This window comes from Ostrinia nubilalis, chromosome 1, assembly GCF_963855985.1.
Source record: "Ostrinia nubilalis chromosome 1, ilOstNubi1.1, whole genome shotgun sequence".
In the NCBI taxonomy this organism is placed as follows: domain Eukaryota; kingdom Metazoa; phylum Arthropoda; class Insecta; order Lepidoptera; family Crambidae; genus Ostrinia; species Ostrinia nubilalis.
Window position 1 is genome coordinate 257,628 of NC_087088.1, and position 16,644 is coordinate 274,271.

Genomic DNA, 16,644 nt, shown 5'->3' on the forward strand with positions numbered 1-16,644 from the left:
ACAATTTTAGTATTTGTATTGTATTTTAGAAGAACCCAAAAACCCATTATTAAATTAAAATACTTTATTTGATTACATCATAGGCATTTTGCAGACATTAGAATGATTTTAGAATTTATTGTGTATTACATCCAATTATTTCATATTTATTATTTAATTTAATTATTTTAGATTTTTATTGTATACATTTTAGTATTTTAAAAATTAAAAAACAGCTAATTATGAAATAAGTATTGCATTTGACTACTTCCGGGGCATGCCGTCGATAAGTCGTTTCGAACCGGTCGACTTTCACTAATGGAAGGGGAAGTTACCTTATCGCTGGCATGCCGCTGGACAGTCAGTTCGATTTGAGCGTTCGAAGCGAGAGGTGCTATTAGGTTGACGTCATAATGTCGGAATTGTGTAAATCGGTGGTGCTGAAATACAAGTTAAACAACCTACAAGAGTGTTTCATTTCAACTCAGAAGTGGGATGTGATCTACAGCTCATAAGGTACGTTTTAATTTATTTGGTTAAAAAGTAATTAAGTAATTGATTTTAAAAGTTCAAGTAGAAAAAAAGTATGAATATTTCGTTTAATGCATGGAAAAGTTATGTTTGAAACGAGGCTAGACGCGCCTCCAGATTATTAGGCTAGATGCGCCTAGACTATGACCATGACCATGACTATGTCCATGACTGTGACCATGACCATGACTATGACTGTGACTTAATATAACGAGGCTAGACGCGCCTCCAGTTTATCAGGCTAGATGCGCCATTGACTATGACTAAGTATGAGACATGTAAAGGTTCCTTAAGAACAAATATTCGACCATTTGTAAGTACTATTAATTAGTCTAAACGAATAAAGATATTTTGACTTTTGACTTTGACTTGCAGCATAGAATTGTGGTCAGGTGTCTATATAAATTTCTTTACTGTTTTTAACTTGATAGTTTAAGCAAAATTAGTTAATTCTGTGGATAACCTTTTTGGCCTAATTAGTTTAAGAAAAATATTTGATTTAAGTCTATTATATGTGTCGGCTGTTCTTATTCCAAATAAATAAATAAATAGACTATGACTATGACTATGACCATGACTATGACTTAGTATAACGAGGCTAGACACTCCTCCAGTTTATCAGGCTAGATGCGCTTTTGAATATGACTAAATATAACGAGGCTAGACGCGCCTCCAGTTTATTAGGGACTATGACTATGACTTAGTATGACGAGGCTAAACGTGCCTCCAGTTTACCAGGCTAGATGCGCCTTAAGGGCCCCATTGTTTAGGATGTCTCTAGAATAAAAAGCCTTCTATTGCTGACATAACAAGGAAGCCGCCCAGTTGTCACATGAGTTGTGTGTGTAGGTCGCACTGAATAAAATACAAATATAAATACAAAATCTTTATTTGTGATGCATAAGCATAATAGAAACGTGTCACAATGGTATTTTACTACACTTTGCTCAGGGAGCATAATATTAATTGTCAAACAAAAGATTTTTTAGAATTAGTTTTTGAGATTTAGATTTTTGGGAAAGAAATGAATCAAACTTTTGCTTAATATAACATGAACATAGCTTCCATATGATGTTGAGTTGATGCTGGTCAGACACAGTTTATTTCGTCGAGTACTTTATTTCACAGTTGAGTACAACGACGACTGAAGATGGAGCTCGTATACCGCCAGGGACACCCGTCAGCTGACGATGAAATAAGCGTGCTAAGCGGACGAAGTTGTCGTCGTCTTAAGAAGGCGCCACCACGATCGTCTTCTATGGGGCCAAGGTTGAAGAAAAATACGCGAAGGAGCTCATCTTCTTCCAGCTCTACTGAAAGAGCAGTGCCACATGTGGTTCGTAAAATTTCTGATACTCTAGTGAAGAAAAGTATTTTTTTCATTGGTAGTTTTTTTATTGCGTACAAATTATTGAATATTACGCATACCTACAATAAAATGGGAATATTAGCTTATGTAGTAAATCTTTAATATCTTAAATTAATCTTTAATTTTCTTTAATGATTAAAGGTAATAATAAATTATTCGATTATAACGTATAAAGGAACGTTAAAGTAAATGTGCTAAAAAAAATATATTTTTTAAAAACATTTTTACACAAGTAAAGTGAATTAATTAAGTAATGATTCATTTATTTTAAAATTGTCATCGGTTCGGACTTTCGGTAGGTTCTTTTTCCAAGTACAATATGTTGTCTATCTATAATTCCACTTCAAAAATATATTTCGAATTATTCTGACCTCTGATTACATTAGTCTGACCTAGATAGGTAGTTTCTAGGTTTAATTCACCTTTTTTTTCTAATTTAGTTTTCTCAAAGAACTACATCAGTTAGCGACCTCAAATAAACACAATATTATATTACTGTAAGAAGTCGTATAAAAACGTCATGCAATTTGTAACTATAAAAAGAACTTAGTACCTGTACCAAGGTTTCATAGATAGGATAATATGTTAGGTTAGGGTCACTTTAATTCATTTTTTGGTAGAGCAAAAGATATAGGGGAAACGTCAAGGTTCCATAAGAGCAGAAGTTTAAAGTTTTTCTTGTAGTAGTCTTTGATTTTTTTATGACAATTTTGTGAGCGCTATTATAATAGCTAATGCAAATAAGATAATTTTGTCTTTAACTTAGACATTGCAAAAGTTAATTGGCTTAGATAAGAACTACGGACGTCTGTTAGAGGAAATTTTGAATCCTACTACTTGAAAGGATGAACAGTTTACGTAATTATTTTAATGACAGAAAAAAGAAATATGAGACTGTTTTGGTAAATGAAAAATCCTTTTAAATGTTGTTAGTGAGTGCACTTGTTGACGCAAAACCGATGCTGAAACTAAGTATAGTTTGGCGGATCATTTCAATATCAATTCCAATTGTAAAAGTTGTGGTCAATCATCAGTCATACCTCTGTGTATAGATCTAATATAAACAAAAATGTTGATGAGATTGACGCTATAGAAGTGTTAGTGGTTGATGATGCATAGCAGACTTCACTGACAATGGACGATTTGACACCATTCCCCATTGATTCGATATTACAATTTATTAAAGACATTCTGATCTTGAAAACTTAATCTGAAATGACCTGTAAATTACCGTTTTTGGTCGCATTGTAATTAAGAAAAGTAGTTTGATTAAATTCACAAAATAGTGACGTCACTTGCTTGTCGTGCCATACAAAATCTATGGGAGTTTGATTTAACAGTTTTTAAAAGTACGTCAATTGACTGGTGGTGTCAACACGTCTATTGGTCAAAACTTCACGCAACTGCAATTTCTCACGGTTTTGAATACTGACATTCTATAAAATTCCTGGTCAGAATATTTTCGAGAGCCACGAAGATGACGGACACGGGTGAATACCAGTTAACATAAATTTCTAGTTTTACAGAGGATAGTTTCTGGCGTTTAGAGTTGCCTTTCGATTTAAATTTTTAAAATAACTTGACACCTGGCGAGCTTAAGGCCGTGGGTTCGATTCCCGCCTTAGGTGGTTCTATATTATCAAGTGATAAAAAAGTATATACAGGGGATGTTTAGATAAACTAATATTTTACAACGCGAATAGCTTTCCGCCGAGGGTTCGCCCGCGTGGAATTTTGTTTGTCACAGTTGTTTGTTTTGTATGTCCTTCCCCGGGACTCAATCTCTATGCCAAATTTCATCAAAATCGGTTTAGTTGTTTAAGAGTGAAAGCAAGTATACAGTTACTTTCGCATTTATAATATGTATTAATATATAAATTAAACTGGGGCCAAGTACCGGGTGTTTAAAAGAGCCTATTTAATTCACAACGGCAAAGGTGAAATCGTTTTTAGTAATTTGTCGCCTAGTCCAATAACACTTAAAGCAAATGTTTTAATAGCTACGTCAATGCTTTTTAGAGCATGTCCAATATGTCATGTAAATCGAATTTTAAAAGACCCCTCAGCTATGGATACTCTCGATAGAGCTGATATTATGACTAAGCCCGGACTTAGTTCTGATTAGTTAGATAAGCTTTATACTCTTTTGTGAAATTATCGCGATTGTATTGCTATAAATCTGACTGAGATTGGACGTAGGTACACGTGCAGTCTTTGATGTCAGGATGAAAAATAATGTGCAAATACCACCATTACCACTTATCTCATTACAAAAGGGAAAAGGGTTCAGAAATCCATAGATGACTAACTTGATCCATAGCTGTTTATCAATATTATTCAGGACTCTAAATCATATACAAATACAAATACAAATACAAATTTTTTATTTATGCAAACACACCGTTTACTTAAGTTTACCGTATATTTAAGTCAGGTCTTGATGATAAAGAGAAAAGTCTACAAAGATCTGTAGCAGTCACTTATTTTAGTCGACCCACAGACAGACGACCCCTGATTAAAGACATCTTCAATGAAAGACAACTTCCATGAGTTAGAGACACTAGCTGTGGTGTGTGTGCTAAAAAAAGGTGTATATTTTTTAGGACTTTAAAGTTTCCACTGGATATGCTGCCTTAAGAACCACGTTAAAAAAAAAAAAGAGAAGAAATTTAGTTCCGCGAATAGTCCAAATACCAAAATTTAGTCATAGAATCTGACGACAACCCATCCAAACATCATAATCTCTTCAAATAGCAGATACAGTAAGGTTGATGCCAAATTATTTTTAGTGGTCCCACGTACAGCTAGATGGCAAATATGTTGCGCTAATCGTGATGAAATCTAGCATCACAGACATTCAGAAACACATAATATAAGAACATTGTAATTGTACCTATTGGTTTAAAAAAACTTGGAATATTTGTAGAGGAGAAAATTATGTTAAGGCCTTAGAAATACATAATTCTGATGAAAGTACCTTTAGTGTTAATCATAAATCGTGACCATAATAATTCATTATTTACCAGATTACGGTTACAAATGGATATAATTGGATATAATTGGATAAAATATTAACGTTTTGACATGTTCTTATAAACTTACTATCTTTCACATAGCAATCATGGCAAGATACACTGTGATTAAATTGATTATGTACTAACAGCTAATGGACGTGTATTTATGTGAAATAAAAATTTGGATTTAAAAAGAGAAGTTTCCAATATATTCGATATGAGAAGTTTTGAGAACATTATAAAGTAAAACGATTAATATCTGAATTTCATGCAAATATCCGTTATTATTGGTTATAAAATAAGTCATTACGAATAATATAGATTAGGTGAAAATTTATAGTGTGTATAAGTACCTACAAGATTTTTATCCCTTTCTTAACATTTGTTACTGGTTTAATATGGAGAATATAGTTTCTAAAATGCATTATTAATGTTAAAACACTTGTTAACAAGTTGTCATAGAATTGTTTATCATACTACTAATATGCTCCATATTGTTTTGAAAAGTAATATTAATGATTTTAGAATAAATCCTTATTGGACGTGAATGCCGGGAGGCATCACGGTGTCGGATGGCCGAATGTAATGATTTTAGAATTTATATTGTATTTTATACGATTATTGGTTACTTTTAAATAGTTATTGCAACAATTTTAGTATTTGTATTGTATTTTAGAAGAACCCAAAAACCCATTATTAAATTAAAATACTTTATTTGATTACATCATAGGCATTTTGCAGACATTAGAATGATTTTAGAATTTATTGTGTATTACATCCAATTATTTCATATTTATTATTTAATTTAATTATTTTAGATTTTTATTGTATACATTTTAGTATTTTAAAAATTAAAAAACAGCTAATTATGAAATAAGTATTGCATTTGACTACTTCCGGGGCATGCCGTCGATAAGTCGTTTCGAACCGGTCGACTTTCACTAATGGAAGGGGAAGTTACCTTATCGCTGGCATGCCGCTGGACAGTCAGTTCGATTTGAGCGTTCGAAGCGAGAGGTGCTATTAGGTTGACGTCATAATGTCGGAATTGTGTAAATCAGTGGTGCTGAAATACAAGTTAAACAACCTACAAGAGTGTTTCATTTCACGAGTATCTGTTAAAAAGTTGCAGTCAGAAACAAGTGTAAAATCGTAGCTAGCAAAAAATAATGAAATGTTTATGGTTAAGTAGGTAGGTAGGTACTTAACGATTGAATTCCTCCACATGAGACCCCAAAGCTCAAGTAGGTACTTCACTTTAGATTTTTTTAAACGATCCCTTTTTTATTGATATTTGGTTTCAAAGCTTTAGTGTTTTAAACAAGGTCTCTTTACAAAAAGTCCCTTGTTCGATGGATTCCAAAAGAAGTATGACATCATTATGTCAACGAATGATTTCCTAGAGATTTGTAAAAATACAGAAAGTGAACTTCTCAAAGGACATTTATTGGAAACTGTATTGCGATTTTCATTAAATTCATAATAGTCAACATACAGTCAAACAGTACCCGTTTAGTAATTACGTTTACCGTGACACCAAAACATTTCATACGATGCCCATATTGCCCATATTTTGTTGCAGTCTTAAAATACATCACGAAAAATATTTTCTAGATTACTTTTGCGTTGACACTAAAACATGCCTTTCCTTGTACCTAACAGTATGAAAAAATCAAATGTAAGGCGTACTGAATTTATACGTGCACTGTGACTTCAGCAAATCAATCTTAATTAATACCCTCAGATCATAGAAGATCTGAGTTAACACCTAACATCTGTGGATGCTACTGTCCACGAAAGTGTTAAATCCGTCTATCTTTTCATCATTAGTGTGGCAAACAATAAATGTATAGCTAGATAGATGAACAATTTCCTTATTTAAACTAGCAATAAAACAACAGTGGTGGTTGTTCACCCTTTAAGCATTAGGAGAGCGCCTCTTCGGGGGACACATGAGTCACAATTCTATTTGAGATTAGGTATCTCATTATTGATACACGTTTTATGACGATAAAACACAAATTCATTCACCGCTCCACCACACCAGCGCTTTTAGATTGGAATTGGATAAAACCAAAAATTTGGAAGGTGGAAAAGTAGTCCTTTTAATAGTTTATAACTTTCAGTGGTAGTACCAAGAATTACTGGTATCATCATTATTCTTTAAATAAGTTAAATTAAATTATCTATGGCCGATCCAAAAAGATTCAGTTTAGTGAAAATATCAACTTTAAATTTTACCATTACTTAGAATACTTGTCTATTCTAAAGTAGGATTTTTTTTATTAATCAATTTTATCCTTCATGTATTTTTGACACAGTATACATCTTTATTTAAATTTCATAGTATATCATTCTGTTTCATTAACTTTAGCACGATCAGATGGTGTGCCTACTTCACACAAATTAACCATTCGTCATTTTTTTAACATCTTTCGAGTTTACAACAGCCGGTGCAACTCGAGCAAAGTCAAGCAAAAAGTGGTAATAATTATTTTATTATTGCCTAACCACGTATCGTGTCAAAGCATATTATTGAGTTACAATCTAAATCTTACGAACCATCTAAATGTACGTAAAATTACGATCAATAAATAATGAGTTACCACCACATAGTACCTATTTTCAGGAATCACACGAAAATCACAAAACAACGTATCAAATCAACAATCGATCACATAAGTATCAAAACAGACTTGAGACTACACGTTACCACATGCAAGTGACCACATACATTATGTGTCATCCAGAAAATGTATTAAAACAACATTTTCTCTATTCAAAGAAAAAGCAGTCTCAAAGTCAAAATAAAAATGGAACGACTGACCGTATGCAGCAATCTCCACCACCGTGCAGGCCCGGTGATGCTACTCAGCTCCTGATGATCATACTTTACCAGAAGCTGTCGTCACCTGGACACGCGACAAACCACTCTGCAGGTGCAGAGGGTCCACGCCATTTCGCACTCGCGACGCGGAATCCCACTTCTGATGTCGGAGCGTCGGGCTCTCGGACGGCACCAGAAGGGTCTCTCATTGAATTCATACTATCTACCTATGTGGGCGTATAGGGAACACGTGCGAGTGGACACTAACACTAATTATAATCACTGATTATAAACGACTAACTTTACTATAGACTAGAATGTAAAGACTGGTTCGTAATTTAATCAATATTGTCCACAGTTAAATTTAACAGAAAGATCAAAGTTACTGAATTACTTTAACAAAGCTAGAGACGCCTAAATTAAATAGATTGGGAGCGATTGACGAATTTGTGAACCACGCCCAGTCACCACCACGTCCAAAACCCGAATGTGCAATGACTCTAACACTGAGTCCCAAAATCTCTACGTTCCAGGGCTCTGTACCTGAAGTTTTTGTAAAGCTATTAATTCATCAATACTGCACTTGACCCCGCGCGCCGACATATATATGTCGGCGCGCGGGGCGCAATAAATTAAATAACTTAATGTTATAGTTCTCACAACACTTTCAATGTGTTAGCTAGTTTATTGCTATGGAATTTTAAGCAGCGCCAAAGCTCTTATGCCAGAGTTAAGTGCGCGCCTGGGAACGAAGGTGACATAAATCTCCATGTTGCCTGACGTAGTTGTGGACCCGTTCAAGTGCAGTATTGATGGATTAATAGCTTTACAAAAACTTCAGGCACAGAGCCCTGGAACGTAGAGATTTTGGGACTCAGTGTTAGAGTCATTGGACATTCGGGTTTTGGACGTGGTGGTGACTGGGCGTGGTTCACAAATTCGTCAATCGCTCCCAATCTAATTAATTTAGGCGTCTCTAGCTTTGTTGAACTTATTCAGTAACTTTGATCTTTCTGTTAAATTTAACTGTGGACTATATTGATTAAATTACGATCCAGTCTTTACATTCTAGTCTAGTAAAGTTAGTCGTTTATAATCAGTGATTATAATTAGTGTTAGTGTCCACTCGCACGTGTTCCCTATACGCCCACATAGGTAGATAGTATGAATTCAATGAGAGACCCTTCTGGTGCCGTCCGAGAGCCCGACGCTCCGACATCAGAAGTGGGATTCCGCGTCGCGAGTGCGAAATGGCGTGGACTGTCCGCGTGTCCAGGTGAAGACAGCTTCTGGTAAAGTATGATCATCAGGAGCTGAGTAGCATCACCGGGCCTGCACGGTGGTGGAGATTGCTGCATACGGTCAGTCGTTCCATTTTTATTTTGACTTTGAGACTGCTTTTTCTTTGAATAGAGAAAATGTTGTTTTTAATACAATTTCTGGATGACACATAATGTATGTGGTCACTTGCATGTGTAGTCTCAAGTCTGTTTTGATACTTATGCGATCGATTGTTGATTTGATACGTTGTTTTGTGATTTTCGTGTGATTCCTGAAAATAGGTACTATGTGGTGGTAACTCATTATTTATTGATCGTAATTTTTCGTACATTGAGATGGTTCGTAAGATTTAGATTGTAACTCAATAATATGCTTTGACACGATACGTGGTTAGGCAATAATAAAATAATTATTACCACTTTTTGCTTGACTTTGCTCGAGTTGCACCGGCTGTTGTAAACTCGAAAGATGTTAAAAAAATTACGAATGGTTAATTTGTGTGAAGTAGGCACACCATCTGATCGTGCTAAAGTTAATGAAACAGATATACTATGAAATTTAAATAAAAATTTGTATACTGTGTCAAAAATACGTGAAGGATAAAATTGATTAATAAAAAAAAATCCTACCTACTTTATAATAGACAAGTATTCTAACTATTCTAAGTAATGGACAAATTGAAAGTTGATATTTTCAGTAAACTGAATCTTTTTGGATCGGCCTTAGATCATTTAATTTGACTTATTTAAAGGAATAATGATAATACCAGTAATACTTGGTACTACCACTGAAAGTTATAAACTATTAAAAGGATTACTTTTCCGCCTTCCAAATTTTTGGTTCTATTATTGTTGTGCAATTTACAATTGAAGGACCCAATCTAAAAGCGCTGGTGTGGTGGAGCGGTGAATGAATTTGTGTTTTATCGTCATAAAACGTGTATCAAAAATGAAATACCTAATCTCAAATAGAATTGTGTTTCATGTGTCCCCTGAAGAGGCGCTCTCCTAATGCTTAAAGGGTGAACAACCACCACTGTTGTTTTATTGCTAGTTTAAATAAGGAAATTGTTCATCTATCTAGCTATACATTTATTGTTTGCCACACTAATGATGAAAAGATAGACGGATTTAACACTTTCGTGGCACAGTAGCATCCACAGATGTTAGGTGTTAACTCAGACCTTCTATGATCTGAGGGTATTAAGATTGATTTGCTGAAGTCACAGTGCACGTACCTATAAATTCAGTACGCCTTACATTTTTAGTGTCAACGCAAAAGTAATACGCTAATGGTACTGTCATCTAGCGAATATTTTTTGTGATGCATTTTAACACCTTATGCCAAAAAAATATGGGCAGCGTATGAAATATTTTGGTGTCACATTAGACGTCATTACTAAACGTGTACCTACTGTTTGCCTGTATATTGGCTATTATGAATTTAATGAAAATCGCAATACAGTTTCCAATCCTTTGAGAAGTTCACTTTCTGTATTTTTTCAAATCTCTAGGAAATGTAAGTAACTACATTCCATTTTATAATAATTATGCTGACATAATGATGTCATACTTCTTATGGAATCCATCGAACAAGGGATTTTTTGTAAGGAGACCTTGTTTAAAAAAACACTAAAGCTTTGAAACCAAAAATCAATAAAAAAGGGATCGTTTAAAAAAAATCTTAAGTGAAGTACTTGAGTTTTGGGGTCTCATGTGGAGGAATTCAATCGTTAAGTACCTACCTACCTACTTAACCATAAACATTTTCGATATTTTTTACTAGCTACGATTTTACACTTGTTTCTGACTGCAACTTTTTAACAAATTACTCGCAATAAAGTTGACTTCACTTAATTTGATAATAATCAAATTACTGAATTTCTGGTATTATGCACCGAAAAGATGCTATTTTAGAACATTTCTAGTGCTATCAGATTGTTTCTAATTAGTTATGCCATATTTTCAAGTCTGTTCCAATTCAAACATTGAATAAATAAACAATGACTATGGTATAATTCGTATTTAGGTAAAAATAAACAGAGATTTGAGAAAACCAAGAACGCATTTCAAAATTAATGTTAGTGATTTTGTTTAAATAAGAAAATCATGATAACTGGATTCATGTTAGACCCAAACTATCGTAACTACCTATTTAAAGTCGTTGAATTCTAGTTGTTATAACGAATTTGAATAGAAGCAATGTAAAAATGAAAATGCATAAGTATTCTCAAAAATATTGACATTGTTATTACACTCGGTTCATTCTTGATGATTGATATTGAGTTTAACATCGTTAGTATTTTAAAATAAGTTAGTAGTTTGTATTTAGGACTACTAGGATTACTAATATTAGATTTGACATTTCCTTTTCTTTATTCTTATCTAGAATTATGAAAAAAATAATTGATTCTGTTGTAGACATGCCAAAATAGTATGGTGTAGTTCAACAATTTCTTGATTCAATTACATTTTTATCAGTTGTCGCTCTCAAAAAACTGATAGGTTTTTATGTACTGCTCATAAAAACCTATCTAAAGTTTGGGTGCAAGTACTAAACTTTCTTATTCCTTTCTGTTTTTAATTTTGATTTGATTTTAATTAAATTTTGGTTCAGATTAAATTTTAATTAAATTTTGATTAAATTTTGATTTTAATTACATTTTGACTTTGATTAAATTATGATCTTGATCAGATTTTGATTTTGATTAAATTTTGGTTTTATCTAAATTTTGAATTTGAATTTTGATGATGATTTTTTTTTATTAGAGTATGTTTTATTTTGATTTTAGTCTAGGACTGGTCGTGTATGAATTATTTTTAATGATAACACGGTTAGTGACGCCTTATACAACCTATGTAAGTAGTGTGTGATCTTTATGTACGAGTACTTACATTATGCAATAAAATTATTTAATTTTTTTTTGATTTGAGATAATGACCGATGTGATTTTAAAATCATTAGTCAGTTGTTTATAGAATTTATAAATATGCTAACGATTGCTATCGAGTGATGCTGAAATGTTACGTCCCCACAGAGCGAGAAATATTCAGGTTTAGCCGTTGTCGGCGCTAATGAGATTTAAAGAGTTATTATAAGAAAGAATATCAATAATGATGATATTGTTGTAGTATCTTTTGACATTTTAATGTTAGTTATGACGAAAATTATGGCTGGTTAACATGACTAAGAGTACTCAGGGCCTTGTCTTGTTGTCGATCGTAGGTCATATTCCTAACCCAGTTTAGCTGGTCGGAGACTGCGCGGCGATGATGAGTAATAAGGTCATGGGTTGGGCAGTTGATTGAATTTGTTTCGATAGCTGCTGATCGGTCGTGAGTACCGATGGTGGGGCCATGAGAGTGCCTTTGTGATCGGCCATGAGAGTGCCGTTGTGTTCGGTCATCTATACCGATGGTGAGGCCATGAGAGTGCCTTTGTGATCGGCCATGAGAGTGCCGTTGTGTTCGGTCATCTATACCGATGGTGAGGCCATGAGAGTGCCTTTGTGATCGGCCATGAGAGTGCCGTTGTGTTCGGTCATCTATACCGATGGTGAGGCCATGAGAGTGCCTTTGTGATCGGCCATAAGAGTGCCGTGGTGATCGGTCGTGAGTACCGATGATGAGGCCATGGGAGTGCCTTTGTGATCGGCCATGAGAGTGCCGTTGTGATCGGTCATCAATACCGATGGTGAGGCCATGAGAGTGCCTTTGTGTTCGGTCGTGAGTACCGATGGTGATTGGCCGTGAGTGCCATTGTGACTGGCCGTGAGTGCTGGTGGTATCGGATGGTGATTCCGATGGTCGGATGCGTTCCGATAGTGCGTGACAGTGTGTCGCGGGTATTAGTTACGTTAACCTTGGCCTTAGTTTTGGTTGAAATAACTTTAAGATTCTAGTTGAAACTAGATTTGTTCTTGACTGAGTTGAAAACTTTGTAGTTTTGATTTGAATCTGTGGAGACCTGACATTTTAATGACATGCACCTTCCTACTCATAGTGGTATTGTAGGATAGCCGAACGGTACTTTAAGTTACATGAGTGAGGTTGTCATATTACATGACGACTTAAATGCTGATCCACACGAGGACGTGTGAGAGTCAGGATCGCCGTGTCGGCGCGCGGGGCGCAATAAATTAAATAACTTAATGTTATAGTTCTCACAACACTTTCAATGTGTTAGCTAGTTTATTGCTATGGAATTTTAAGCAGCGCCAAAGCTCTTATGCCAGAGTTAAGTGCGCGCCTGGGAACGAAGGTGACATAAATCTCCATGTTGCCTGACGTAGTTGTGGACCCGTTCAAGTGCAGTATTGATGGATTAATAGCTTTACAAAAACTTCAGGCACAGAGCCCTGGAACGTAGAGATTTTGGGACTCAGTGTTAGAGTCATTGGACATTCGGGTTTTGGACGTGGTGGTGACTGGGCGTGGTTCACAAATTCGTCAATCGCTCCCAATCTAATTAATTTAGGCGTCTCTAGCTTTGTTGAACTTATTCAGTAACTTTGATCTTTCTGTTAAATTTAACTGTGGACTATATTGATTAAATTACGATCCAGTCTTTACATTCTAGTCTAGTAAAGTTAGTCGTTTATAATCAGTGATTATAATTAGTGTTAGTGTCCACTCGCACGTGTTCCCTATACGCCCACATAGGTAGATAGTATGAATTCAATGAGAGACCCTTCTGGTGCCGTCCGAGAGCCCGACGCTCCGACATATATATATTCAAAATGTCCAAGTAAAGCGCTTTCAAATGATACCAAACACGGTATATTTATCTTATCTTTATTTTTTTACTCTGTATGTTTTTTACGCTAGAGGGCGCCACATTAGATTTTGTGAAACCCCATATAGCCTATAACCAGCGGACAATAAAGACGCTTCTAATGATATATAGCATACATACATACATAGCATGTCAAAATCATAACCCTCCTTTTTCTTTGCCGTAGTCGGGTAAAAAAGATTCCATACAGTGGCACAAAATGGCACACCACCATCAAGAAGTTCGAGATGTCCTCGTCGGCTGAAAAATTCATAACCGCTGTCTTCAGGGATATCTACTGAAGAAATCCTGCTGATTGACTACAAATAAAAAAAAATCATTACAACAGGGGATAACTACGCTTTACTTTTAGAAAGGTTTTGAGATGCTGTGAGGGTAAAAAAGTGGGGAAAATAAATTAAAGGTGTGCTGTTTTTACACGACGATGCACCCGTGCGCAAGGTGCAAGTTGTGGTGGCTGTTGTTTAAAAGGTGGGTTTCGAAATCCTGGAAAATCTTCTCTATACAGGGTGTTAGGTAAATGGGTATATGAGCCGACACTAGCCGATGTTAACATGGGCATATAAATGGTATGGTGAAGTCAGACATTTGATATCATCATTTTATTTTTTTTCATACAAAATAAATTTTATAAAATCCGATTTGTATGAAAAATAAAATAATTAAAATGAAGATATCAATTTTCTGACTTCACCATACCATTTATATGACCATGTTAACATGGGCTAGTGTCGGCTCATATACCCATTTACCTAACACCCTGTATAGCCCACATTAAACGCTCAGCTATATTTTTTTTTAAATGAAGAAAAAGCTTAGAATGATGAAATTTTCCAGTGACGAAGTGAAGTGCGCAATTTCGGTCTATTTTGACGATTTTTACGACACATTTTTTTCGAAGGTATCAATTAATTAAATAAAAAAAAAATAATTTTATTATGCTAAACAAAGAATAAACTAAGAAGCAAAAATAATTTTGAGTGAAATTTCTTACTCATTACCCTCCATTCCGCGAACTTTTTGACCTACCCTCGTAAATGTGAAAGTTTTTATGTATGATTTTGATGAAACTACAGTATTATTGTACAGGCCATAATTTATAATTTTCTGTGACTAACTTAATTTCACGAAGCCATGGGCAAAAGCTGGTAAAGTATAGAATTACCTCACGTCGTCATATTCTGTAAGTGGCCCCGTGGGAGACAGTACGAGTCGGCCTCCCGACACGCGAGAGCAGCTTAGAACGGCGCTGTTCTGAAACAAACTTACGATCTTACCGACAATATTTTTACCTAGCCTGTGCTTTGGTGCGGATGAGTAATTAACAAAGAAATTACTAGAGAATACATACATATGTTTGATTTGAACTTCCTAACAGCTCATATAAAATTGAGAACAGTGTTACTAACAAAAATATTGATTACCTACTTTGGGTGCCTCAAACTATATGCTTACTTTGACTGGTTCAAAATCAAAATTTTCTTTTATTTGTTTAGACTAATTAAATTAGTTCTTGCAAATCGTCAAATGCTCTTAAGGTTACATTTATATGATGAACTATTGAATATCAGACCATTTTGGCTATCTCAGACGCTTCGATCTATCCGACGCTGACTATACCTAATAAATAAATAAAAAGACTCCGACCGAAACTGGTTTTCCGGCCGAAACCGAACATTTGGCCGTGGCTTCAGTTTCGGCCGAAACAGAAACTTACGAGGTTGGTACCTAATTAAAAATAAAAATAAAACTGTAATAATAACCATAATACAGCAAAACTACACAAATAGGTCATTGGAATGGAAAACAAATCTTGAAATAAGTTTACCTATACAACGCAATTTTTTTAATGTGACTTGATTTGTTAATAACAACAAAACAAAGTTACTCAACCCCAAGGTTTATAACTTCATATACCGTGTAATGGCTATGCTCACGTGACATTGGCAAACGTGGAAACACAGTAGCCATAGAGGAGAAGAAGAAGAAGAAGTTACTGAATCAATAGTGAACTACATATAGGTATGAGGGGTATTCAAAAAATAATGAGAATGGGGTCAGGTCGCTTAATTTTTCTCTAGAAACTGGTAAAAGAATCATTTAAGTTCACCATTGCGTTTAAGAATTACATTCATCTGACCGCGACCAGTCGGAAATACCTTGTTTTCTGTGGCCAACGTACCCGTTCACAGCCCTGAAGTTGAGTTGATGGGGCAAGAAAAAAATTTTTCAGATCATTTTGAAATGCAATTGCATTTCAAAATGCTTTAAAAAATTTTTGAGCTATCGCATGATATAAAATATTTGCTTATTAGTGTTAAGTTGGCCACGCTATCACTTGTTTTTGAAGGAAGAGGTGAATACTAAAAATTAAAAACTTAAATCCTAGTAATTTTGTGACGGTCAGACTCGGTCGGACACTAAGAGTAGGCGCACACCGTTGATTTTTCGTCGGCCGATAGGTTAGTCGGGCAGTTGATCAACCCACCACCACCCATGGCCATACCAACCTTGCGGTTATACTGGCCGAATCGCGGGAGGTGTGCGCGGAATTGCGGCTGCCTAAGGCAGATTGCACTCCACCGCGCCACACTTCTTGACTCCCTACAAGTTATTTTTCTTCGTCCTTGTCCCTATATTTCAGTTCTTCCCCTTCTGGGGCCTGACAATCACGGCACGGATGGCACCATCTATCGGGCAGTTGATCAGTATGGGCATGTATGGGAGTGCGCACACTACGCCGATTCGATTTGGCCGATTCTTCATACAAATTTTAAAATCGGGCACAACTATCGGCCAACTAAAAATTAACGGTGTGCGCCTACTCCTATAAATAGTTCAAACGGCAC

The 16,644-nt window shown here is 35.2% G+C and overlaps 1 protein-coding gene across 6 annotated transcripts in view; it reads right to left on the minus strand.

The window, feature by feature from the left end:
• LOC135074877 (putative aminopeptidase W07G4.4) overlaps positions 1 to 16,644 on the minus strand; it is a 166,754-nt gene that overhangs the window by 26,146 nt on the left and 123,964 nt on the right. For 5 of the 6 annotated variants that reach the window (XM_063969413.1, XM_063969463.1, XM_063969287.1 and 2 more), the window contains one exon: positions 14,961 to 15,049. In XM_063969413.1, coding sequence (XP_063825483.1) covers positions 14,961 to 15,049 — 89 coding nt within the window. Of the gene's footprint in view, positions 1 to 13,919; positions 14,036 to 14,960; positions 15,050 to 16,644 lie in introns of those variants that run through there. The other variant, XM_063969613.1, reaches the window with a different exon arrangement.